This window comes from Ambystoma mexicanum, chromosome 2q (genome assembly GCF_040938575.1).
Source record: "Ambystoma mexicanum isolate Mex_15411 chromosome 2q, UKY_AmexF1_1, whole genome shotgun sequence".
In the NCBI taxonomy this organism is placed as follows: Eukaryota; Metazoa; Chordata; class Amphibia; order Caudata; family Ambystomatidae; genus Ambystoma; species Ambystoma mexicanum.
Window position 1 is genome coordinate 120,661,942 of NC_090924.1, and position 27,544 is coordinate 120,689,485.

At 46.7% G+C, this 27,544-nt stretch overlaps 1 protein-coding gene across 2 annotated transcripts in view; it reads left to right on the forward strand.

Annotated features, from left to right (window-relative positions):
• The window catches only part of LOC138569222 (uncharacterized), a 165,993-nt gene extending 139,500 nt beyond the window's left edge, over window positions 1–26,493 (forward strand). For both annotated transcript variants that reach the window (XM_069647014.1, XM_069647013.1), the window contains 2 exons: window positions 24,924–25,058; window positions 25,855–26,493. In XM_069647014.1, the coding sequence (XP_069503115.1) occupies window positions 24,924–25,058; window positions 25,855–26,081 (362 nt within the window). In that variant the 3' untranslated portion in view covers window positions 26,082–26,493. The remainder of the gene's footprint in view (window positions 1–24,923; window positions 25,059–25,854) is intronic.
• The last annotated feature ends 1,051 nt before the right edge of the window (window positions 26,494–27,544 follow it).

The following is a 27,544-nucleotide window of genomic DNA, read 5'->3' on the forward strand; positions in this document are numbered from 1 at the left end:
GATTCACGTCTACCCCTACCTGGACGATTGGCTGATCAGGGCGCGCTCTCCCGAGCAAGTCCTGGATCATCTGTCCGTCACCTGCCACTCCCTTCACAAGCTGGGCTTCTCCCTCAACTTAATGAAGACCCACTTGACGCCAACTCAGAGGCTCCAGTACATCGGAGCAGTGCTCGACACGTCCCTGGGGCTGTGCTTTCCTCCCCAAGTGAGGGCTCATCACATTCAGCAGATGGTGCACAAGTTTCAACATGCTCAGAGTCTCCCTGCGTTCGAGTTCTTGAGATTGCTCAGCCTCACGGCATCCTGCATTCTTCTGGTGCCAGAGGGCAGGTTGCGGATGAGATCTTTGCAATGGGCACTCAAGCTCCAGTGGTCTCAGTCCTCCAGCAGGATGTCGGACCCCGTTCAGGTGCCGCCCTCGGTCGCCCAGGACCTTCTGTGGTGGGCCGTCAAAAGCAATCTGATGAAGGGGGGCTCTGTTTTGGCTGCCCTGGCCGGAGATGACGAATGTGAGGGACGCGTCCCTCACGGGATGGGGAGCTCATGCCAACGAGCTGACAGTCAGTGGTCGTTGGTATCCATCGGAGTCCAGACTCCATATGAATCTGTTGGAGCTGAGGGCCGTCAGGCTTGCCCTGAAGGCTTTTCTGCCGATTGTGCGAGGAAAGAATGTCCTGATTCTGATGGACAACACAGTGGCCATGCACTACCTCAACAAAAAAGGGGGGGCAGGGTCACTTCCTCTGTGCAGGGAGGCGATGCAGCTCTGGTTCTGGGCAATCCAGCAGGAGATTTTGATCTCGGCAGTTCATCTGGCCGGAGACGAAAACGAGACGGCGGATGCTCTGAGCAGGCAGAGCGCGATCTCTCACGAGTGGGAGTTGGCTCAGGAGATTCTCCTGGAGATCTTCGCCCTTTGGGGGACCCCTCAAGTGGATCTCTTCGCCTCCAATGTCAACCGGAAGTGCGAAAGGTTCTGCTCGTGGGAATTTCCTCCAAGAGGAGCCTTAGGAGACGCGTTTGTGGTGGAGTGGTCATTCCCACTGCTGTACGCGTTTCCTCCAGTCCCCGTCATCCCGCATGCGCTGCGGAGGTTACGGAGGTTCGGTTCCCAGATGATCCTAATTGCTTCAGCCTGGGCCAGGAGGACGTGGTACCCGGACCTTCTCAACTTGTCCATCTGCCCTCCACGTCGTCTTCCCTACCGAGACGATCTGCTCTCACGGGAGGGGGGTCAGGTTCTCCATCCAGAGGTCAGGTCCCTCAACCTTCAATCTTGGCTTCTGAAAGGTTGAGGTATAAGGATTGGGACCTCCCTGAAGACGTGATGGAGGTGTTGCTTTCGGCCAGACGGCCGGCAACAAAGTCCCTGTACCGTTGCCGTTGGAGAAAGTTCTGCGACTGGTGCAGGGTTAAGAATGTGGATCCTTTTTCATGTGACATTCCTGTGATTCTGTCTTTTTTGCTTTCTTTAGCCCACAGGGGCTTGCAAGTGGGTACCATTAAAGGTTACCTGGCGGCGCTGTCCATATTTATGCGCTCGTCTGAGGAGTGTTCTTATTTTAAAATTCCTTTAATTTCTCAGTTTCTAAAAGGGCTCACTAATGTGTTCCCTCCGTCACCTTTCCAGGTGCCCGGTTGGGATTTGAACCTGGTTCTCAAGTTTCTAATGGGTGCTCCATTTGAGCCTTTACATTCTTGCCCTTTACATTCTGTTAGCTCTTAAAACTGTATTTTTAGTTGCGGTCACTTCCGCTCGCAGAGTGAGTGAGTTACAGGGACTTTCAGTTAAGCCACCCTTCACTGTGTTTCATAAGGACAGGGCTGTCCTTGGAGTTCGTCCTTCCTTTCTTCCGAAGGTGGTGTCGGAATTTCATTTAGGCCAAATGGTTATTCTTCCAGCGTTTTATCCTCCCCCACATCCTGGTAAGGAGGAGGAGAGGCTCCATAGGTTGGATCCTAGGAGAGCTTTAAGCTTCTACATTTCTTGCATGTCCTGGCTCAGAGTGGACAATCATCTCTTTATTGGTTACGCTGGAAGGCGTTTGGGACAAGCTGTGTCTAAGCAGACTTTGTGCATATGGATTATCTTGGCAATTTCTGAATGTTACCGCCTGGCGGGTAAGAACCCTCCGGTAGGTTTACGGGCTCATTCGACTAGAGGTATGGCTTCCTCTACTGCCCTGCAGAGAGGGGTGTTCCTATTCGTAACATCTGTGATGCAGCCACTTGGGCTTCGGTCCATATTTTTGTACGTCACTACTACCTAGATTCTATCTGTGGGCAGGATCTGGCCTTTGGCAAGCCGTTCCTTTAATTTGCAATTTGATTGGACACTCTAAATTTGTGTATTCTAAATTCTTTTCCCACCTCCTTAACTTGGTACTGCTTTGGGAGTCTGTCATAGATATGGAATACGTCGGAGGTCCCAATCCCCTCGAAGAACAAGTTACTCTCTAACCTGGTAACGTTCTTTCGATGGGATGGTCCGACAACGTATTCCATATCGCTCCCTCCCTGCCTTCCCCACTACAGAATTTCTTATGCGATTGCAGCTTACGTTTCCACAAGGCGTTCTGTGGTCATACTGGCAGTTGATCGGTGCCACACGTTCTGGGAAAAAAACTACAACTGAGGCTACGGGCGTTGTGCGTCCTACTTATAACATCCGGTGATGTCGGCTCGACGGAGGCCCTCGAGGACGGCGTATCGATGTCATCGACGCATGACGCAGACGCCGAAGGATTTTCCGAAGCAGCACAGCTGTGGTGATTACTGTCATAGATATGGAATACGTTGTCGGACTATCCCATCGAAAGAACGTAACCAGGTAAGAGAGAAACTTGTTCTTTCAGCTGTAGTTCAGGAAGCGAGGAGATCCTTTGACCACGTGAAGTGCCTGCTACGTCACAGACAGGTCCAATGCGCCATGATGTATCCAGCCAAGCTGAGAATCCAGCATGGGGGCAGAGCACACTTTTTTGAATCCCCTGAGGAAGCGATGGCATACATCGAGAGGTTCATACCATTTCTGGTGGATCGTGGTCCCAGCTTTGATCGAAGGGACCGGGCCTCGCCGCAGGCTGTCTTGGGAGATTGACATATACCTTGCTGTGTCTGACATGTTAATTTACAATGTCTAATTCGGCCTACTGCTGTGCCGCAATGGACACATTGCTGACATTACAACAAATACTCTTCTGGCTGGTGCTAGCAATGCGCTCCCTGGAATATTTGTAACAGTTTGAAAAGCCAACCTTAACACAGGGAGTTCCTTCCATCCCCATTCAAGGTGTTATGCAACAAACTGTGTAACAGATTCTTTTATTCAGCCCTATTTCAGACACATATCATGCCCCTTGGTTCCCTCCGCCTGAGCTACCGATGAGCCAAGAACCAGGCCGGTGTACAGGAAATATATTTGTATTTATTTAAATGAACAGTAATGGAAATCACACAACTACACACGCCACCTTATTTGTGGTTTACCATTAACCTCTTGTTACACAAATCAATTATACAAATTAGTTAGAAAATAAAAACACAAATCACAGTTCTTTACTTACTACAAATTTCACTTCAAGAAATAATTAAACTGATCAATAATCAAAACAATTTTAAATATAGTGCTGTTCAAATTTGATTTTCCTGTGGGCTTAAAAGGCCAGCAGTAGGGTTTCAAGATTGCTACAAATAAACACAGGGTGATTTAGCGGTTTGTTTTTCAGACCCCCCCCCCCCCTACTTTGGTCTGTGTTGGGGAAGTCCGACAGAAAAATGGGAATGATTTGGGCAATTTTGGATTTCCGACCCCCCTCCTCTGAAAGGCCTGTGTTAGGGGAAGCTGGACCGAAAGATTGGACTGATTTTAAGAACAACCACACCCCTCTTCCTTAAACAAGTCAGGATCAACAGGACAAAAATGATTACTCAATTAAATTATAGGCTATAGTATTTTAATGCACACTGGAAAGTGAGCTTTGTTAATTTTAAATTTTAACAAAAATCTCCCTGTAGTGTTCACCAAATGGGGAATTCATTAAATTAATATTTTAGTTAAGTAGGCTAACGATCTACACAGTGCCCCCCCCTGCCCACTATGAAGGGAAACGATTTAAGGCAAGCAGATTCCCCCACCTTTTGGTTTCCCAGGGCTTAGTTCTACTTACATAGAAAGCCTCTGTTTAAATTTCAAGAAAGACAGCTGTGTTTCGGGACACTCTGGAAAGATAGGGTGGGAGTCTGTTCACTCCACTTTCAAGGGTGGCCTCCTGCTCTCCACCATTGGACCCCGTCAGCTTTTAGGCCTTTCAAGCAATTGACAGGTCCATCAAGATGCACTCTCGGCAATCACCTCTGGTATTCCCTTGCAGTTGTCAGATGGTAAGCTGCAGCAGCACTCTTTTGATGGTAAATTTGGCAGCTCTGTCCCGCCCTCTCTCCTAGTGCAGTCCCCCTTATGTAGCAGCAATGACCCCACCAATTTTACAATCTTCGGGGAAGTACCCTGCCAGAGTACTCTCTCTCTCCCCCCACCCCAGCCCCTCTCTACTGATTTGTTTGAGTCTGGAGCGGACCTATGGCAGCTTAATTTACAAGCCCCATTTGTAATCCTGTCACATTTTTGGCAAAACAAAGTTCTTTGGCAAAACTTTTTACTAATAACTGCCATAATATACATATTTTCTAATGGGGGAATTAAATAAGATGACAGCCAGGTCCACACGCCATGTGACAATTTTATGGCATTTCCGTAAAAAGCATAACAGTTTTGAATATGTAATTTGTTACCCATATTTCTAATTTTATCCTCCAGCCATTCACCAACTCTCATATTTGGAATATTTTCAGACCAGCCAGAAACACAACTTAGATGGGCATTACAGTTCCATCGCTTGTAGGTGCATGAATTGTATATCTCCAAAATTGCCTGGAAATTACCTAACAAATTGTACATAAATGAAGAATAATCCGCCCTATGGTTGCTGGGAAAAAAGATCAATTGATCATTCTTTTTAAATTAATTGTAAATCTTCATGTGGGACAAATGGCAATTCTCCTGCCTTGAGGCCATATGGTCTCAATGGGTAAGCCTGTAACCAGAGTTTGTATTATTCTCTTTGTGTTTGCAGCTTGTTCTTTGAAGCTGTTTGCCTTTTTGAAGTTGTAGCCCACAATCTTCACACCTTTTAGTCATGCTCCAACCAAGGAGAACTTTCCCTGCAGTAACTGCCTTCAGGGCCAGCAAGTCTGGGGAACACTGGGTTTTCCACATCTTTAGCAGGACAAGTGTCCCACAGCCAGCAAGGATTTGCCTGTGGCTTAGAGACACTTTTTCATGAAAACAAAGTTGCTTTTCCTTTCATATGTCTGCTGGTATTTTTACATGTGAAACATAATATACGTTACTTTTTGTCAACCCGCACCATGTCTTTTTACTGACATTTTTCTGTTATCAGTGGTACATGTTCACATTTAAACTGAGAAGCCGTTTATGTGGCACTGTTGAAAAATCCTGCTTTTCATTGAAAGGGACTTCAGTTTAGGGCCTTTGAATGCGTCCCACATAGCGCAAGCAGGGTTATTTGCGGTACACTGTCATGTTGGGGTGGATGGTGCGTGTGGGGGAGGCTGGTTTGGAGGAAGGGTTTAAAGTTTATGATATGATATTTTGTTTATAGTGCGCCTATACACAAGTGTTTCAAGGCACGACAAAAGTTTGACGGTCATGTTGAGGGAAGATGCTGGGGAATACACTGTTAAGGTGGGATGGATGGAGTGGGAGGCTGGTGGGGTTAAGAGTAGGGGGTTTAAAAGTTATAATGTGGATGGTCACTTAGCAAGCGGCAAAATGTGTGAAACTGAGGGATATTTGCTATTTGACAAGATGGACAACTGTATACAGCAGGTGACAGAACAAATGGGGTGGGCTCTTGCTGAAACTATTGACATAAAATGTCCCTGGGGTTGAATAACCCTGTCAAGGCCAGGAAAATCCTCTCGTACATTGATCGTCATAGACCTAAGGTCTTAATGCTACAAGAAATGCATGCAATGGAGAAAGTGCATGAGGCATTTGCACACAACTGGGGCTCCTCACAGTTGTGGGTTGTCCTTACTCTGGGAGCATTGTTGACCCGATGGGCCGCTATGTCATAGTACAAGGTGCTTTAGCAGGTAACCTATACGTCTTGGTTAATACCTGTGGACCAAAAATAGATGGCCTAGAGTTGTATCACCAAGTGTCACATGAGATAGGGGAAGGAATTTACCCTCTATTCCTCAGTCCATGACTCAGGGTCACATATTGATTTTTGGTTGATCACCTCGGAGTTGCTCTCAATGGTCCAGAAATGTGACATTCACCCCCAAACGCTCTCAGATACTCCCCAGTGACTTTATCCTTAGTGCTTAGGCAGAGCAATAGTGCACATCCACTTTTGAGGATGCCAGCGGCGGTGTTGAAGGACTCATGTGTAGTTGATGGGCTACACAAGGACATAGCTGAGTTTTTTAAAACTAAATGAGGAGTCAGTAGCATTACATTCTACACTCTGGGAGTAATTTAGATGTGGATACGAGGGGGTTATCCAATCAGTCTCTAATGGGGCTCTTAGAGCTATCAGGAGGGAATTAAACATAGTAGAGGGTAAGCTGTGGGGCCTTGAGAATGAGCATGGCAGAACTCAAGATGGGGCAGCTTTGGGTTAAATTCGGGCACTGCTGATGCAATTCTACAAATTGGTGGACCGGGAGGTCCTACACATGACTTTCCCCATCAGGGCCAGGCAGTATGGGGAGGGGAAACAAGTCAGGATGTCTAGAGCGAAGAGCGCTCAACAGCCTAGTACCAATATAGTTGGACAGGAGGGCTCGGTACTTGTTAAGGAAGAAGATATTAATGACACATTTACTAATTTCTACTCAAAATTATATTCTAATTGTGATAGTGTGTCAGACGCTGATATTACCCGATACCTAGCAGGCATTACCCTGCCTGTATTACCGGCGGAGGGGACCATGGGCTTGGAACAGCCTATTACAATTTAGGAGGCGATGGAGGCCGTGAAATCACTGGCATCAGATAAAGCTCCCGGTGCAGACGGGTTGGGGATCAAGTTTTACAAGGAATTTATACAGGACCTTGCCCCCCCCATCCCTCCTTTTACTAAAGGTTTGGGAAGAGTCCTTGACAACGGGTGTATTTCCCCAATCTACGCGTGATGCCATTATAGATGTATTGTTGAAACTCAGTAGACGTGCCCAGGACGTGGCTTCATATAGGTCACTGTCCTTGATTAATTCTGACGTTAAAATATTTGCCTGGGTCTTGGCCATCCAATTGCTCCCGCACATGCCTCTTTTAGTACACCCAGACCAGTCCGGTTTCATCCCCAGAAGATCCGCTGCCTATAATCTGAGACGATTATTCTGCGTAATGGCGCAGATAAACCCATGGGCTAGAGCTGTGGCGGTGTCCTTAGACATTGAAAAAAGCTTTAGATTCAGTCTCTTGCCGTTACTTGTTCCAGGTTCTTCGCCTCTGTGGTATTGGCTCCTATTATTATCGATGTTTAAAGTTTTTGTACTCCGACCCAATGGCAAGTGTTTGTACTAATCTAACCACGTGGGACTCATTTCCACTAGGCTGAGGCACCAGAGAAGGATGCCCTCTCTCTCCCCTGTTATTCACGCTCACGATTGAGCCGCTGGCAGCGTTGATTCGGAAAGCCCATGGGCATAGAGGGATTAAGATTGCAGGTCCACCCCAAATAATCTCATTATACGCAGACAATGCATTACTTTACGTTTGTGACCCTAAACAAAATGTGAGTCCGATCATGTCAGATATACATGGCCCTGCGCAAATCTCAGGGTTTAAGATTAACAATGCTAAATCAGAACTTTTCCCCCTTACACCTGCTACTGGGCAAGTGGTCCGGCTTGGAAGGTTTCGTTGGACCCCCTTCGCTTTACGTATCTGGGGATTTTGGTTTCACAAAATCACCGCTCACTATACGCGGATAACACTGAATCATACCTGCATCAGTTAACTGCAAAGCTGTCTTTATGGGCGGGATTCACGATTTCGATGTATGGCCGAGTCACACTGCCTAAGATGTTGCTCCAACCGAAACTGCTTTATTTGTTTTGCAACATCCCTGTATGGCCGGGAAGGGCCTTTTTCACCAAGCTTCATTCGTTGGCAACAGCGTTTGTCTGGGGTGGGGGTGACCAGCCAGGATGAACTGGGGGAAGCTGACTGAGACTTATGAGCGGGGGGGTCTCGTGGCACCAGATTTTGATATGCATTATGTGGCCGTTCAGGGGCACTGTATGCTGGGGATCATACCATAACGCACCTTCCACTTGAGTGGTATAGTGCATCACCCAAAAACCTCAAATCAGTAATATTTAGCGATCGACACATTGATACCTTTGACCGAGTTCGAACTACGGTTAACGCCTGGTTGAGAATTTTTAGCAAACTGGAGATCCAGGCACCTTGTTATAGGACGGTCCCCTAATGGAACTTCCCGAGCATTTCCTCCACATTCGATAGAGAGCTTAGGAGGGCCTGGGATTCATCGGGTCAAATGACGATGGGGGATATGTTTCCGGTGGGATGCTTTGCATCATTCGAAAACTTATCTTACAGATTGGTTGTTGGCACCCTCCAAATTCTGGAATATAGTCTGATGCACGTCGCCTTTCGCGAAAGGTGGCTCTCCTGCCCTAAAGAGCCAGAATCCCATGAGTCCGTAGACCAGATTGTGCAAGGAGACGGGGTGCATCATGGAGTGTTCAAACTTTATACTCGCCTGCTGACACACCTCCCGCAGAGGAACACTTTGAAAGTTGCCTGGGAGAGGGACCTGGGGATGATATTGGATGATGGACAATGGCTCAGATGTTGTCAACTAACCAAGACGGTCTCCCTTAATGCAGGCCTTTGTTTCATCTAATTCAAAATGTTAAACCATGTACATTACACTCCTACCAGGGTAGTCTGGTTTTCTCTAGATGCAATGAGCGCCTGTACGAAATGTGGGATGACGCAAGCCAACTCTTTTCTCATGTACTAGTCTTGCTCTCCGATATCAGCATTTTGGGGTAAGGTGGCAGAAAGACTAGACTGGGAATCCCAGCGACCCTTGCACCCATCAAGTATTTGCTGGGAGACTTGGGTAAATTGTCTGTGGTCACACGTCACTTTTTCAACATTGCATGTGTAGTAGCAAAGCTATCTATTCTTAAATGCTGGAAATCTAAATCTTTCCCAAGCAGCGAGGAATGGTTGTGAGAATTGGTGGATGTTAAGAATGTAGAGGAGACATATGTTATCGCTGTTGCTCCTGTAAGCCGACCCAAAGACATTTGTAGACCACTCGGGCTGTATCTGGCGCATGCCAATGATGGGGGCGCGGCTGCAGAGATTAAAGATTCTGCACTCAGAGATTAATAACCCACTGTTTGATATTGATACCCCCATATGCCACAATATATGTCTTTGATTGTTGCAGGGTATATATGTTGTCTTGAGATGACTTCTTTGAAATGTCCTCGTAGAGAATACTGGTTGGACATTCTGTAAACCGCTTGTTTCATTGCTGTCCTATAAATAAAGGTTGGAGAAAAAAAATATAGTGTTCTTTTAAAATATTAAACACCCCTGCTTGTGTTCAGATAACTGTGAGGCCTGTGCTAATGCTGATTTGGCATGTCCTTATCCAAACTGGCTCTCCTCATGTTTTGAGATCAGTATGGAATTACTGTTTTTTCAATTGTTTTCTGATTATTTGCTGAATAAAACTTGTTGAAGGCTGCGCTGATGTGATCAGGCCTATCATGAGATTTGAAGGCCTGCTCCCTTTTGTGACGATCCTTCAGATGTAGTTACTCCCCCCCCCAGGGGAGAAGCCCTCTCCATAAGGCTAGGGAGGTGCTGCGGCTAACCAATGGTTCCAACTAGCGTTGGTAACATGCAGGAGCATCTCATGGACAGAGACTCCTCTCCTGGGGAAAAGTATGCAATTGAGTGGCACAACCCCTTTAGACTCCAATTCAGTAGGCTGACATCAGGACCAAAACCTTATGGGTCTAAGTTTATGAAAAAAATAATGTGTTACTGTGAAACATCGAACTGCCCTGACGGTTTAGGTACTGAGAAGAAGAAACTCTCGAATGCTACAAGCGACCTGGAAAAACACCAGCGCAGCTGTAGTCCATGAAATGGACGGTACGTTATGGCGGGCCCTATTATAACAGGGCATCAGAAACAAACGAAGACAGAAGAGTACCAATAAGACTACCAGTACTATAGAGAGTACAGAAGAAGGAAGAGGAGGAAAAGGGAGAGCGAGTCGAGACTGGAGAGACCAACTCGTGGGTGAGAACAGAGACCGAGGTGGAGGCCGAGGTCGAGAGATTGAGAAAGAACAAGGAGGGCTTTGCAATTGAGACCAAGCATATCCCGGAAGGAAGAACCGGGCAGCCCGAGAGAGGGGCGTGGAGGGTGTGGTTCAGGAGAATGCTCAAGGACGCCCAGTAGGCAGCTCCGGTGTTGGGAGGAGAAGTAGAAGCAGAGACTGGAGCACGTGTTCTAAACCAAGACAGAACGCCAAACATTATCAGACTTGCACTTGGTGACCGGCAGGTGAAAATAAGACTACAACCAAGAACGAGTGGCCTTTGGACTCGGTGAGACGAATCAAAAGAATCTCCTCAGAGGGCCGGCAGAAGGCCTGATGGAAGGACAGTGTGTGCGGTGGTTGTGTGTCCTGCAGTGGGTGGACGTCTGGTCCGACATCTATGCCAAAACTGCTACTCAGGCTTGCCACAGAGAAGTGAGGAGAATGAGCCGGGGTAAACTGCAGAGTACTTGTGGCACCCGGGCCCACATGAGAAGGATGGTCCAAACCATTGTTGATATCAGAAAAATGAGCAGCGTAAGGCTCCTAGTACTGGCGCCCTGCAACAGAGAAGGCTGACCGCATCATCCGAGATCATACTGACCCAGTGAAGCATCCCCACCCCAGTACAGGTAATGTAAGTCCGGGAGGGAGTGGACGAGCTGTTTAAGAGACTTAGACATTCCATGAAACTTAATGCAACAAGGGTGAACAGTGAATAGTATGATCTGAGAGCACCTTCATTACTGATTAGAAAACACATTGTCCATGAACCTGAGACCCAGACTCCCCGAAACACCATAAAAGGGGATTTTCTTATCATCCCAGGAAAATACAGCCGAGGGGCCTAAAAGCATGGAGGCCCGGGGATACTTTATGCTCTCCTTCTCTTCCCAAACATCGAATAGCTGGGGAAAGAGAATCACAGTACACCCCCCAAAATCGTCTGGGGCTGGACTACTGAGCCAAAACCCAATCATCTTCTGTTGTCAGACTGTTGCACGTTGATGGTTGGTCAATGCTAGGTCCTGCCAAGTCTTGTCTTTGCAGCCCAAGCCTTAACCTTGCCTTCCTCAAGACACAAATACAACATTTACCATTATTATTTTCCTCACCCTTGAGAAACCCAGAAAGAGTCAAGAAGCTTTTGAGTATTTAAGTCATAAAACAGATAGGACAGTAAACCATTTGTGTGGTACAGTTCCTCAGCCAGTCACACAGGAAGGTGGTACTGGGGAGCCAAGAGGAACTCAAGGATCAGCTTCATCATCCCAGTGGGGCAAATCAAGTATTATGCAAAACCATGGAGGAAGGATGTGAAAACCTCCCGAAGGGAGCTACACGCCTTATTGAGAAAGACACAGGGGAACTGAAGAACTTTATGCAACTGTTTTCTTTCTGTTGGTTTGCGGAGAACCCAGAACCTATTGTGGAACTTTTGTTTTGAACAGCCTGAGAGGTGGTTTTGACACTTTACATCCAGAAGAAAGGAAGTAATTCTCCTGGATTACGAACAGTAGCTGGACTTTATGGTATTTTGTTGCAGTAACAGGGGTAGGCTAGGAGCCTTTGTGACCAGAACAGTGCCTTTTTGGTTTAACTCCCACAGCACCCGAGTTTCTTCAGTTTAGGTAGGGAAATCCCCTTACAGTTGGGGATAGATAGGTTTGATTTATTATTTAATAAAAATATATAGCAACCACTATTGCACCACTTAGTCAGTATCTACATTCCGGCAGTAGGTGGCCCTGAAACCTTCATATTTACCCCCTCCTCTTACCTGCCCTTATAATGGCTGTCTTACTTCAGTGTTAGGCCCGCACATACAGCCCTGTCTTGCTACTAGATAGTATTTCAGCATAACTACTGAACCCCTAGTTGTTTATACAGTGGACCCTCCCAACCCAATAGAAGTGCTTCTTTCTTGGGTAGAAATGTTCTCAGGATTCTCTTCAATACATTTAAGTAGGATGTAAACTCAGCAAAATCATATTTATAGGTGTCTTATGAAGGCAGTAAAGACTGGCATAGAAAATGTCAGCAACATCGGTGTGGTGTTTGTAAATTACTTGCCACCTTTTGGGACCTAAGGGAATTAGCATTGGAAATTGGCATGAAAAATGCAGAGGTGTTGCTTAGTGACTCGCCTCCTCGGTTCATCTCTGGGAGTGTGGGATGGGGGTATTAATAGGGTACAGGCTTGGCTTCTCCTCTCTTGATAGAAAAAGCCAAGGTGGGAATCGCTCATGCACAGCAGTGCAGTTAGGAAGGTCGGATTGTGTAAATCTCAGAGGAATATAGCTTCAGTGGGAGGATAGCTGCGTATCCAGTGCCAAATTAATCAATAATGGACAATCCAGAGTAAAATCGGGGCGGGCTCAGTACGATATATAACAAATCTTGATTCAGACAATATCAGAATATTGTGTGACAATCTTTTCATAGCCACCCTATTCAGAAAAAATATTCCACTACATGAATACCTCTTTATGCACAATTTGAGGATGTTCTCGATCCCAACTCTGGGAATCCTTAAGAAATCAAAACTTTCCAGATTCTCTGCTAACAGCAAAATTCACTTCACTTAGTGACAATTCTGTCGCAATCAGGTGCTCCCCTTCTTTGTAGTGGAAAACGGGTTAGACCGGTTTGACTGATCATGCCTGCCACTATTTTGTCTATACACCAAAGAAATAGCACTTTTTTATTTTACTGAGCATTTGTTAGGCGCTTACACAACTAAATAGTGTTTCAAAGTGCCACAAAGCTAAATGGGAAGGGAACAGGGGAAAAATAACAATGGCCCAAACAGTAAAAAGCAGTCAGGGTCCTACTAGGCCTTGTGACATTCGGACGTGCAAGTGCAGTGAGGAGAAGTGTAGGAGATAGGGACGGAGGAGGGGAACAGAGGAGTGGGTACGTGCTGGTGGAGGACCTGGGAGGGAAGTGCTAAGGGTAGCTAATGAGTAGAATCTCAGGCTAAGTGCTAGTCCAGGCAACTCCCAAGTGTGGGATGCAGATCTGCCAAACAGTGGCCCGCAAGGGCAGTGCAGTAGAGGTGGAGGTGCTGCTATTAACTGGGGAGAAGTGCCTCGAATCCTGTGAGGTTCGTGAGGATCAGGCCAGCAGTCACAGACACAGTGGGTTGATTAGCAGGGAAGGGAAAGAGGTAGGGAACAGCAGAGTTTTGAGCAGTTTCCGGAACTTGAGGAGGACCGGCTCAAGTGTGAAAGGGGCAGGGAGGCTGTTCCAAAGTGAGGCGCAAGCCAAGGAGAGAGACCTGCCCCCCACTCTCTGATAGGAAAAGCTTTTGACAGTCATAGAGTTGGAGTTAGAAGAGCATCAGGCTCTAGCAGGGTAGTATTTGGGGAGGGAAAATTAGAGATAGCAGTGTCCCAGGCCTCGGAAGGGCTTGTGGATGATGCAAAGGGTCTTCAATTTGATCCTTGCAGCCACCGGGAGCCAGTGGAGATATTTTAGGGATGGAGAGATACAGTCCCTGAGCTTGAGGCCAAGGATAAGTCTTGCAGCCCTATTTTGGACTAGCTGGAGGGGACGTACAGAGGAAATAAGGAGATTTAGAAAGAGGTTGTTGCACTAGTCCAGCCTGGAGAGGACCAGAGCACTGGAGACATTGAGCTTCAGCGGGAAGGTGAGGAAAGGAAGAATACCTCTGAGGAGGTGGCGATGCAAGTGGGACTTCTGATTATCGTCCATGATGTGAGGGATGAAGGAGAGAGCGGAAGCGAAGAGGACCCTGAAGTTTTTGGCCTCACAAAATGGTGGGAGTAGAAGGCCCAAAGAGGGTGGCCAGAGGAGAGGAGGAAAAGAGGGCGCAGATGTCCCAGTCAGGAGGATCGTTATCTTACTGGTATTAAGGCAGAGATTGTTAGCTGCACATCATGCCTGATGGCGGACAGACAGTCTGGGATCAGAGAGGAGGTAGTAGAGGGAAGTTTGAAGGAAAGCTGTGTGACATTGGCATAATGCTGGAAATGAGGAGGGAAGGAGGAAATCAGGTGAGCAAGAGGGGTAAGGTGGATATTGAAGAGCCAAGGCAATAGGATAGAGCCCTGAGGGATGCCCTAGGTAGAGAGTGAGGTGGTGGAGGAGAAAGGGCCCAATCGCAACGGGGAAGGGCGGTTAGTGAGAAAAGAGGTCAGCCAATCCAGTGCAAGTCAGTGATGGTTTATGGGTGTCAGTTGTTTTATGAGGATGGGATGGTTGACTTGAACGTGCATCTCTCTCATCAGATGTCCTCTCACTCAATGGCAAATAGGTTACTATCAAGCAGATGGTGCTGTATGGCACCCTAAAATGTAAAAGGCCCAAGAAAACCTTTTTTTAGTTCTAATTCCACTTCATTTAGAACTGATCTTCCATATAGAAAGAAGAATGGGACCTTTGAGAGAGACTCTCCAAGTACTATGCAACAAATGACATCAATGGATTACAAGTCCCACAACCACCTAAGTACTGAGACAAGGAGGATGAAGGCAAGAATGGAGAGCAATGAAAGCCTCAAGCTCAGTGACCCTGCTAGTTGTTTTGTGGAAGCACCTGTGCACGGGACTTTTAAAAATGGAAACCAGTTTGTGAGAAGGAGCTCAGGAGAAGACGTATCTCCCTTGGAGGCATGTCGCAGCTGGAGGCACGAGATTGTGTGGCAGAGTAAGGGGCTTGCCAGCATAGAGGGAAGGTGTACTGCACGAGGAAGCTGGGCTGCTGAAACACCAGGAACCAAGAGACAATTCCTGGGCGTTCGGCAGCTGGAGGAAGCAGGGTTACCCTCATGGGGACCTGAAAGCGAGCAGGAGTGCAGGAGCAGTGTCGTGAGAGAGGCCGGGCAGACGTCACGACAGTCCAGAGTGGAAGGCAAGCTGAAGATCTGTGCTACATAAGCGCGAACTGACCCGAAGACGCCACAAAGAGCCGGTGTGTTAGCCCTAGCGAAGTGGGGACCCCGGGGCATTTCAAGGACTGCACCAAACACCATTTTCATTTTGTAACGCTAGTGAGGGAAACGATAAGAAGATTTTTTATGAGCTAAACAGGCGGAATACAAAGGCAGTCCCTAACAATGGATGAGTGCATGAAATGCTATTATGAGGCAAACTAAAAGTGAACATTTAAGAAATCAGAAATACTGAATTGAGAGAGAGATATAAAATTGTGAAAGGAACGAATACACGTGTCGAAATTAGAAGTACTTGCAGGCGAGTAAAAAGGCAGCTACAAGTATATCGGAAGTCCTGGCACGAGAGTACACCAGCAAATTGAAAGTGCAAGAGAAGTTCTGGGAGGGGAGTATAACAAGCAAATTGCAAACCTACAGAGAAGTCCCAAAAAAGGACAGTTTTTTGATTAAACAAAGAAGGAACCTATGCATAAGATGTCCTGGCAAGGGAATACAACAGCGAGTTGGAAGTGCATGGGAAGTTCTGGAAGAGGAGATACCAGGCAATTGCAGACCTGCACAAGATCCCAAGAAAAGACTGTATCTGTTAAAATAAAGATTGTGGAAGTAAAGAAAGAACTGTTGCGATTGAATGTAGGAAATCGTGATAAAGAAGTAGACCAGGCAACCACAATAAGCATAAAGGTTGGAGAAGGATCACAAGAATCATTAAGACTGGTGAAGGGAGTACACCTCTCAAATCAAGGCTTGTCATTCTTGGTGATTATTGTATTAAGAAGGCATTTTTAAAGAAGATTACAAGGCTAAACAGCTTTGTACCTAACAGAATCGCGTGAATCAACTAAAAACAAAAAGAACCATTAGATCAAGAGACATTGCCATCCCATTTAAGAATCCAGGGATAGGGTGCCACCCTCTGCAACCAAGGCTCTGTTACCTTGGAGAACGTTTGTGTTGGAGCTGTTATATTTTTCCGAGAAATAAAGTTGGTACCCTTTAGTGCGCTCCTTGGGAAGAATTAATCAATCACTTGGTTATGTTAATTCCAATTTGTTTATTCAGTATAGGTTCTGGATACTCCATACACTTAAAGTTTCAATAAACAAACTTTGTCTCCCAAATTGTCTCCCAACACGTGTTTCCCCATGACTTTAGCCACGGTTCCTCAGGGGAGATTCCTTGTCATGTTTCTCATAATTCTGATTCAGTATTGATTGGTATTCAATTTTCTCTCTCATCGGCTCTCTATTTGTCTTCCTTTTGTTCTTTTTCCCCTTTTTTTTTTTTTTTTTTTTTTCCCTTGTGTGTAGATTCTTGTGGATTCAAAGAGGCAATCGTACCGAGAGAAAGGAACATCTTTGAATCCACAAGAATCTACACACAAGGGAAAAAAAGAAAAAAAGAAAAAAAGGGGAAAAAAAAGGGAAAAAGAACAAAAGGAAGACAAATAGAGAGCCGATGAGAGAGAAAATTGAATACCAATCAATACTGAATCAGAATTATGAGAAACATGACAAGGAATCTCCCCTGAGGAACCGTGGCTAAAGTCATGGGGAAACACGTGTTGGGAGACAATTTGGGAGACAAAGTTTGTTTATTGAAACTTTAAGTGTATGGAGTATCCAGAACCTATACTGAATAAACAAATTGGAATTAACATAACCAAGTGATTGAGTAATTCTTCCCAAGGAGCGCACTAAAGGGTACCAACTTTATTTCTCGGAATTGTACATATATTGCTGCAGCCACAATACAGGCACCCCTGGTGCAGACCCTTGGCCATCTGAGAAAGGAACCAGAGAGGCACAAAGGCTTCGCTCTAGATAGGAACTCAAGCTGACATTGGCTGCAACATCTGTTATATTTTTATTTAAGAACACTTTTAGCAAATATCAGGAGGTTAAAAACTTTTCCCTTTTCACTTTGTTTCATTTTAGTGTGAGTGTCAGGCTAGAATGTTTAGGACACAAGGACGGTTTAATTTCTGGCATCCTGACTAAGACAGATCCTTTGTTTTTGGTTATCGATACGGAAATTCCTCTTAGAGCCGGGTCAGCGAGGCATTTTCCCAACCCATTTGTGTTAATGAAAGTCTTTAACCAAAAACATAACAACTTTGTGCCTAATTCACAGAACATTTTCCAATGGTGTGTTGCCATTATAAAACGCTCTGTGAATTAGGCCCTTTGTGTCTGGCTTTCATTTATGACCCCTCACAGCAGCCACTTTATTATTGGCTTAGCCTTTGGCCAAATCTAGAACTGGTAAAGTATAAAGATTCTCCATTAGATGTTTTGATGCTCAATGGTGGCCTCGCATTTCCTTGAGGTAAGCAAGTCAAGCTCATGTGCTAAACCCTAGATTTTGCACATGTATGGGAAAACCTACTGAGTAGAAACTAAGAATCACAAACCAGGATCAATACAGCATTTCCTCTATGGGTGCTGCAGAATATTGTTAATAGCCAGAGAAGTTACTTAACTCGATTCTATCCTTCTGTTAAGGAGCTTGGATTTTATGAAAAGTATCTTTACTAGTGAACTGCTTGTGGGGTTACAGTCTTTATCTAAAATTCTGCTTCGGTATCTTACAACTGGCAGCTTTTACAAACAAATGGAATTCAGAATCATCTACCCTACTGCCACTATCCAAAGGAGACGGCACAACATTTTCTCTCACTCTATGTAGGTCCTCAGCAAAAAAGACGTGATTTTCACTCTAAGCCCAGTACCACCTGAAAGGATGGAATAGAAGATCTTTTTTTATATCCTATTTATTTGCATTGGTTATTTTAATGGTCCTTCTTTGGAATGTATTGCTAATTAGAGGATTTGTTTTCTGTTTCATCATTGAATTGCTGTTCTTTTAAGACAAATTGTGTCAAAATAAAACATTGATATTGAATTGATTAACTTTATCTATGTTAGGAAGCGGCACGCGTTAATTCAGCAAAATATCTATACCAGTAAGATTACCCAGCCAGGGATGGTAGGCAGTAAGCCTAAGCACATTTCTGTTTAAGCTTTTATGAGGTGTGGGGGGAAGGGGAGTGGCACACGGGAGCCTGCAGCTGTGTGAATTAATACAGCCTGGTACCACTAGGTCCATGCTATATTAATCTTCATCAGAACGACGGTAGCAGGGAAATGGAACCCACACATGAAGAGACTCGGGTTGTGCATATCTTAGTGAGGGAGCATACAACTGTGATTTTTGTTAGAAGTAAGCCATCTAGATCATTAGTGAAAATTGTAATAAGGAGGCATACACTGCAGGTGACTGAAGATCCTTTATTGGTAACCAGCCTGAGCCAGCAGTACTCAGCCTACACAGCACCTCTTCACTCAGCTTCTAACGGCTCTTAATGGCATCTCCCCTCTGAACAGAAGTAAACATGACATCAGAAAAAGAGTGGAATTCTACAAGGTAGAATTCCACTCAAGAGCAAAAGACACTTTACAACACTTCTCCGCCCTTTACCCACAACTGACGGCAAACAACTACACACACACAGCTACACACGCTACCGCAACACACCCAACAGGCAAGACACACATTCACCACAACACATAATGGGAGCCAAAATGCAGCTAAAGGGGGAAAAGAAAGATAAGGACCAGAACAAGGACCTTAATGTAGCTCAATAGAGGGAAAACATATGAACTAGAAAAGTGCTAACGAACTATGGCACCCACAACATAATCATTGTACTTAGAAGGAACCTTCCTCACTCTGACAGGATGAGCATGACCCTGGACAGAGACAGACGGCCCAGTAAGGGAGGATGCCTCCTCATCACGTTCACACACCGGAACAAGAGCAGTTTCACCATCGTAAGAAGGGGCCAGCATAGAAGGCACCTTATCAGCAGCCTCCCCATATGTAGAATGGCATGGCAAGGGACACTCGACCATCGCCGCAGCATCGCCTACAGCGCAATCAGGCTCCCCCTACACACCACCAGCAGAATCCATTTTGACCTTGTCTACCACACGCCTGAGACTCCATCTGGAGCCATCTTCAAGCTTGATGTAACCACGACCACACTTGACACCTAAACGTGGTTTCATATACTTGCTGAGTGCCTTTGCTGCAAACCTGGGATTCTTGATCTGGACCCAATCACCCACCTTGACCGGCAAGGGCATCCTGCGGGCCAGTTGTTCCTGCAGAAAACGCTGTTGCCTGCACCGTAATCGATCTAAGACTTCTTGCATATCCACTTGTGATTGAACCCCACCACCCAGGGCAGGGATTCTCAATTTGGAGCCAGGTTTCCTCCCTCGCATCAACTCGAAGGGAGAATGACCAGTGTAAACAGAAGCAGTAAGTCTGTATGCTTTCAGTGACTCTGATACCACTCTCCCCCAGGGAAGGCCATTGGCAAGGGCCAACTGAACCGCACCCTTAACAAAACGATTCATGCGTTCTACTAGACCATTAGCCTGTGGGTTATACAACGCAACCCTATGATGACGTATACCAAGATCATGCAAATAATTTTGCATGTAGTCCGACACAAACTGGGCACCATTATCGGTCACCAGCCCCGCAGGCACGCCTTCCCTGTCGAACACCGCAGAGAGGAACTCCACCACTTTCTGGGCAGTAGCCGTAGCCAAAGCTGTGGCTTCAACCCATCGGGACGTGTAATCCACTAAGACCACAATAAATCTTAGGCCCCCCCAATGAATCTATGAGGCCCATTATGTCAAGCGCCACCTTGGACCACACTTCACGGGGCACTTCCACAGGATAAATGGGTTGGGGAGTTGGAACTTTGCTCTTGTCACTAATGGAAAAGGCCGCACAATCCTTCACTACGTCCTCCACATCAGCGTCCATTCGGGGCCACCAATATTCTTCTCTGAGCCTCCTCTTGGTCATGGACCTTCCTACATGCCCCTCGTGTGCCAAATCAATGTGCTTCCCCCTAAGGGAACAAGGAGGAACTAACCTCAGGCCCCTGGCCACACCCCATGGACCCACAGACAATTCCTCCCATACGTGACCATACAATTTAGACAACGCAGTACCAACAACCCCACTACTGAGCTCAGTCTTTATTTCGATAAATTCAGGATCAGCACAACATTCTGCACCCCATTCCAACTCTGACACAGCCGGCACCACACTCGCAACCAAGGTGCAATCATACCCCACTACATCCTGGATTACATCAACATAATCCGACCTCGGAAACCGCGACAGGCAATCCGCTACTGCGTTCCTCGCTCCCGGGACATATTCAACCTTGAAATTGAACTCTGCCATATCAGCCATCCACCTCATAATCCTTGAAGACGCATGGGAAAAGCGCTTGGTCGTCAATACGTGCACCAAAGGTTTGTGGTCAGTGCGCAAGGTGTATTCAATTCCCCACAGGAAGGTCCTAAAATATTTAGAGGCCCACACAGCAGCCAGTGCCTCTCTTTCTATGACAGCATACCTGCCTTCAGCCTCTCTGAGCACTCTGGATGCAAAGGCGATAGTCCGAAGCTCGCCCTTCACCCTCTGCTCCAAGACAGCACCTATGCCATACTCACTCGCATCCACAGTGAGATATGTTTTCCTGGCTGGTAAAAAGGAACCCAAGGACGGGGCTTGCTCAATCTCCTCCTTCAACCTGAGAAATTCTGTTTGGCAATGGTCTGAACATGCAAAATGCACACCCTTCTTCAGCAACGACCTCATACCAACAGTCTTGTCGGCATACGACGGGACAAATCTGCTGTAGTACTCTGCGAGACCCATGAAGGATCTCAACTGATCTTTGTTTGCTGGGGCCGGTGCATCCTTCAACGCTTTTACCAACTCTGCCCTAGGATGAATACCTTGGGCATCTAACGAATGTCCCAAATAAGTCACACTGAGAACACCCACCTTGCACTTGCTAAGTTTGAGAGTGAGACCACAATCCCTCAAGACACACATCACCTCAAGAACCCTAACATCTTGTTCAGCTCACGGCTTACCCCATACCAAAATGTCATCCTGGAAACATTCTACACCCCGAATGCCCCCAAAAAGTTTCTGCGTTGTCCTCTGGAACACCGCAGCTGCGGAGGCCAAGCCGAAGGGCATCCTACAAAAACGGAAGGCACCAAAAGGGGTGACAAAGGATGTAAGCGGGCGAGATTCCACATGCAGATCTATCTGATGATATGCAGAGGAAAGATCAAAAGTAGAAAAGCAGGAAGCCCCAGACACCCGGGAAAGCATCTCATTGATGTTGGGCAGGGGGTGTCTGTCAATCCAAATACTTGAGTTTAGATCCCTGAGATCTACGCACATCCTCATTCCTCCATCACCCTTGCGTGCCAATACTACCGGGGCCAACCATTCTGAGCACTCTACTTCCTCTATGACCCCAGACTCCTTGAGTTTGTGCAACTCTTCCTTTAAGGCATCACGAGCCATGATCGAAACTCTTCTGACTTTGTGTACAACAGGCACGGAACCTTTATTGAGAACTATCTTGTGTGCAAAACCCTTCAATTTGCCCAACTTTGAAGTAAAAACCGAGGGAAATTTGCTCTCCAAAACTTCTGCTGTGATTCCCACAGGCAACATGGCACAGTCATTCCCTTCACATACACTGATCACAGGGACAGGTTTCCCCAGTCTAATTTGCAGCTCCAGGGCAGCTTGTTCGTCCCAACCCAGTACAGGGTCACCTTTGTGAGCCACATACAACTTACCCCTAGTCATTCTGCCTTCAAACTCTATGTCAACCCATTCAAACCCTAAAACTTGGATGGGCACTCGCCCATAGGCACACGGGTTTATATCAGAAGAGGAGAGTTCAGACACCTTCTTGTGGAACTTGGACTCGTATAGTTCAGGGGATATCATAGTGTATGGAGAACCTGTGTCCACCATCATCTCTAACGGAACGCCATTGACCATGAGCATTGCCCATGCTCTCTTCTTGCAGCTCCCCACACTCAACAATGTCCCTTCAGGCACACCTCCTTCACCCCCGTCGGAACAACCCATGTAGCCCACTATCGTCACATCATCATTATCATCATCATCATCCAGCATCTTCACGGACTCCTTAGCGGAGGCAACGCCCCTGCACATGCGGGCATAATGTCCCTTGGCTTTGCATTTCCTACAGTCCACATTGGTAGCAGGACATTCCTTTGCACCCGCTGCATGCCCCTGCCAACCACATCGCCTGCACTGTTCCTTCGATGAGGGTCCTGCTCTGCCATCCTTGTTCCTCACTTTGGCCTCGACAGTCCTGCGGGGGATCACTGCATGTACAGTTTCCCCTTTATCAGCCATTTCCCTCACACTCTTCCTAGATTCTTCAATTGCGCGGGCAATCTCTATGACTTTTTCTAGGGGTGGGTCTTTTTCAATCCATAGTCTCTCCCGACACGTACATCACACGTGCGCATCAATACTTGGTCACGGATGTACTCATCGACGGTACCAGTGAACTTGCATGTTGCAATCAAAGTGCGTAAGGCAGTCACATAAGCATCTATACCCTCACAGGAACCTTGAGCCCTCGAGAAGAAATGGTAACTCTCAAGAACAACATTGGCTCTCTTGCCAAACCGCGCTTCCAACTTGCCCACAGCTGTCTCATAAGCGAGCACCACTGGTGGTACTACATCACCACCCTCACTGCCTTCTGCCTGGGCAGCGGGGGTAGCGTGCACATTGGGGCTGGGTAGGTGCCTGAATAACCTGAGGCCCTCAGTTCCCAAGCAATTGAGCAATGCTGCCTCCTTCTCATCATCCGTGAATTTGGCACCACCTGTGGCTCTGATGTACACTTTGAAGGTGTCCACCCACAAGTCCCACTCAATAGGCGGCTCCCCCGGACTGGCCAAGAATGCAGGTGGCGGACGTGCATTATTGTACTGCATGTCGAGAAGGGGGAAGTCAGACAGGCTTGTAATGAACCAATATGCACTGCGCAACTTTGTAATCAATTAGTATCCTCTGTGCAACCTCCTCGTGTGCCTGGCAGAGCAACCAATGCTGGAGTGTCACTGTACAATACAACGTGCCTGAGCAAAGACAGAGATGTGGCCAGGATACAGTCACGAAACACTTGGAAGACCCTCACAGGGTTAATTCTCTCTCTGAGCGGCTGGAGGGAACGCCCCCAAGGCAGGAAGGAGAAGGGAGGCGTCTTGCGTTTAGTCCCGCCCTCCTCCAGCCGGCGTCGATATCCACTAAGGGAACGGGGCGGCAGATACGGGCTCGCCCTGGCCCCCAGCCCCGCTTGCCGCGCAGAGCCGACACGCGCCGGAAAGCAGGGATTCCTTCCCCTCTCACCTGCTGTCCGAGGAGGCACCGCGCTCAACCCCGGCTGGGGAGCACAGGCTGGAAGTACATCGGCTGTCCTGGTGCCGACATGCGCGGAGGGCCTCCCTTCCACGGGACAACAGGCGCTGCAGCCTACGGACGAACTGGCAGGGGCTGGGATATGCTGCTGCTCCCAGCTGATTCCAGGCAGTACTCGACGCGGACAGCGTCGGCGGGAGGGCTCACCTCCACACGGCCCCCGCTCCTCCTCCGGGGCAGGCACTCTCCCAAGGGCGAAAAGAGGAATGTAGGCAACTGCTGGCGGCTGCAAAGGCAACATGGGTCAGAGGCTGGGTACTCTCGTCGCCAGTGTAATAAGGAGGCATACACTGCAGGTGAGTGAAGATCCTTTATTGGTAACCAGCCTGAGCCAGCCTACACAGCACCTCTTCACTCAGCTTCTAAGGGCTCTTAATGGAATCTCCCCTCTGAACAGAAGTAAACATGACATCAGAGAAAGAGTGGAATTCTACGAGGTAGAATTCCACTCAAGAGCAAAAGACACTTTACAACAAAAATGTCACACATCTTCTGTATAATTTTGTAATGAGAGTGCTAGGTTCACCCGCAGAACCCAGGTCTGGTTCAGAACATTGAGTACAGATTCAGTTGCAAGAGTAAAAGCATAGAGGGCTGTTCTGGTGAGCAGAACGGAATGCGAGCCCATTTTATATACTCCTGCCCCTCACCCCCCACCCCTTGCACTTGGGACTTTCTATTGTTTGAAAGGGTTGAAAGCAGCAGAGGAGAGTCTTTTTCATACAGTAAGTGTGATCTATGTGTTTCTGGCACTCCATATACATGCAATTCTTCCCCCACCCCTGGCCCCCAAAGCCCGACCTTCACCTGATCGACTTCTAAAATAAGCAGTAGAAATGAATGCCCAGAATCCCGTCCTTGGCCCCCGGTCAACAACTGCTAAGGAGGCACTCTGGTCAGAGTGAGTGGTTAAGCAGAGCCCTGATCAACTCTTGTGGGGATTGCAGGTGACATTTGATCTCCATTCAGGAAGCAGGAGTCAATGAGGCAATCCTCATCTCTCCATGCCCCCCTACCATCCAGGCAGGATCAAGAATGGCATGTTGTTTAGTACCAGTGTAGACCTAATGGTTTGCATGTTTTTGCTTTGGAGGCACGTGGACAGAGGTACCGTCCCTTGGTGGCTACCAAAGGTGTTCTCATCTGTACTGAGCAACTCAGTGAATCGATTTTGTATTGATATTCCATGTATTAATATATATATATATTTTCCATTGCAGACAATGGGAGTTTCTCCAACGTAATGTCTGCAGACCGAAGAATGCCGCTCTCTATGCAGGACTGCTCCGGGCCCGCATCTCCATTCCCTCTAATCCAGGATATCCATGCAGGACCGCAGACGTTTCTCCTGAGAGGTCAGTTGTTCTCTTTCAGGAGAGTTAGCAATGTACCATTTCTGAAAAAAGGGAATATTCAACTGGTGTCAAGCTGCCAGCACTTTAATAGTTCACATCAATGACAGGTTAGCTCAGATGTTATGAGGAAATTATTTTTTTTTAAATACAAAGCCACGTGCAATCTCTTGAGAGCGGTTGAACTATCTGTAAAGAGTCACGGTTCAATTGCCTATTTTCTGATTCTTTACTCCCCTCTTTTGAAATAGGAGTCATTGGTATATTTATTCTGCTTTTTTATGGTTTGCATGCAGAGGAGACCAGAAACAAACTACAGGTATCCGGGTGCTCTTTATCATGGCAATATAAAATATTACAGGTTGGTAGCATCCTGCAAAAACCCCAAGATGATAAACTCCTTATTAATAGCAATATGCCACATACTATATGTTGGTACATCTTAAACCAAAGCCTGTGAATCCAGGGAGCACTGGTCTAAATGTGGAGGCTCTGAGTGACCTGTCCTTTAAATGCTTGCCTTTCAACCAATAGTTGAATAGGCTGCGATGGCCTTGTTGTGCATCTTGTTCAAACGGCTAATGACCGACAGCTGGATCTCGATTATAGATATAATTTGGCATTGACAAGCTTAGTTGCCTTTGTTTTAGAATGATCAATTTGCGGGATGGACACATTTTTCGTAACACCCACTGCTCTCCTCATCAATGCATGCTGATCCTTACCCTTTCAACAATCAATATTATTCTTTTAACATGCAATGTTTTAACCCCATCCTCCGCTATTGCTTATTCAACAGGCCACAGCTCATCCACGCCTCACCAGTGCATGGGCTCAGCTGAGATCTCTGCCCACAACTCTGAGCTCATGAGCCACGCCCTGATGCAAATGCAGCAGACACTGCAGGACCTGACGAACAGTGTTCTACGCTTGGAGCACCGGCAGGAACAGCAGCAGCAACAAATTGTATCACTTCTGACACAAATCCGGGACAGTGCCTTTGGGGCTAGAAACACCCAATCCTAAAACAAAAAGCCTCATACTTCTAACAGCTGGGTGCGTTGGTTGGTGACCATGCTTCAGGTGCTAAGAGCTGCTAGTCGTGGACTCATATGAGCTGTGCGCCATGAACTAAGAGCATACTGTCCAAAGCTTCTTATTCACATACTATGCCTTGGACCAGGAGTAGCCAATCCGATAGCCCTTTGTTCAGAGCATGGGACACAGTAGCCAATCCCAGGGCCCCTCATTCGGATAGTGCACCGTGATCATGGAGTAGCCAATCTTTCAGCAGGCACTGAGAGAGAACGGTGCACTAAAATGTTTGGCAGTCGAAGAAAGAAGAAGCATGTTGCACTATCCACTTTTCTGCCACTGCAATTTTGGATTTATCACTGGTTGACCTATGTCTTGCGGAATAAATACTTGGTGAGGTGAATGCCATGCAAGTCATTTTTTCAACAATACATTGCCCTTCTCCAGCATTACCATTGTTTCCTCCTCAGCTGTTTAGGAAAATGTTTTATTTCAATGCAAAACATGGTCTGGGAGGTATTTTGTTCTGCCAGCCCCTGCCTCCCTGAGCATTTTCCAGGAGAATTCCTCTGAAAATAAAATACCATTTGATGTTGGAAAGGGTTCTCCATTGAGGAATGTAAAGAAACCGTGCAGCTTTGCGTGAGTCAGTTGAACGAGTGTGATTTGCTACATTGTCAGGAATTGCACTGCTGCTGTCTGGCATTCAGCCGTGCTGATATTGGATCGGTTTAGATTATGGAACTTTCGACATTGCAGGATTGGCTGGTGAAACAACAGGCTCTTCTGTAGTAACACAATTAGAGTCCTGGCTTTTGTGTATATTCAAATGCCTTTTCATTCCCCAAATATCTTGAAATCACTGCATGCTTGTCAAGAATTCTCACAATCCTTGTGAATGTCCGCTGTAATGGGGCACAATGAATTAGATAGTGACACTTGTCTGCTGATGTGGGTTCGGCTCTTGAAGGACTGCTGCAACAACAAAGTGTATCAGAGGTTCCCCCAAAAAGTCAAATGTTACATTTCCTTTGCTATTTAAACTGATCGATAAGTGACTATTACTCTATATTGTACCTGCTAAATATTGCCATCGAGAGTTACTTAAACAAAAACTATTTTTTTTATCAATGTGATTTTCCGCTGCTTTTCTGCGGCCATTTTGAATTTACTGGTCTTGTATCAGGCGGAGCGACTTCCAACATTACAGCCAGCTGTAAATACTTGGCTTTGTTGTTTTGGCTGTGTCTGCACCCATTGTCTGCATCTACATGTGTAAATATTCTGTCCAGTATTTGCTGTGCCAAAACCTATATGAACCTCAAGGGTGGTTTAGGTGTCCTGAGTGATGGTTGAGCTAGGGAGTGTTTAGTTCCGGGCTAGAATGTATCCAGGTTTTGCAGACTGTTTGACCTTGCTTGTTACTACAATTTCAAAAATATATAAGAAATCCA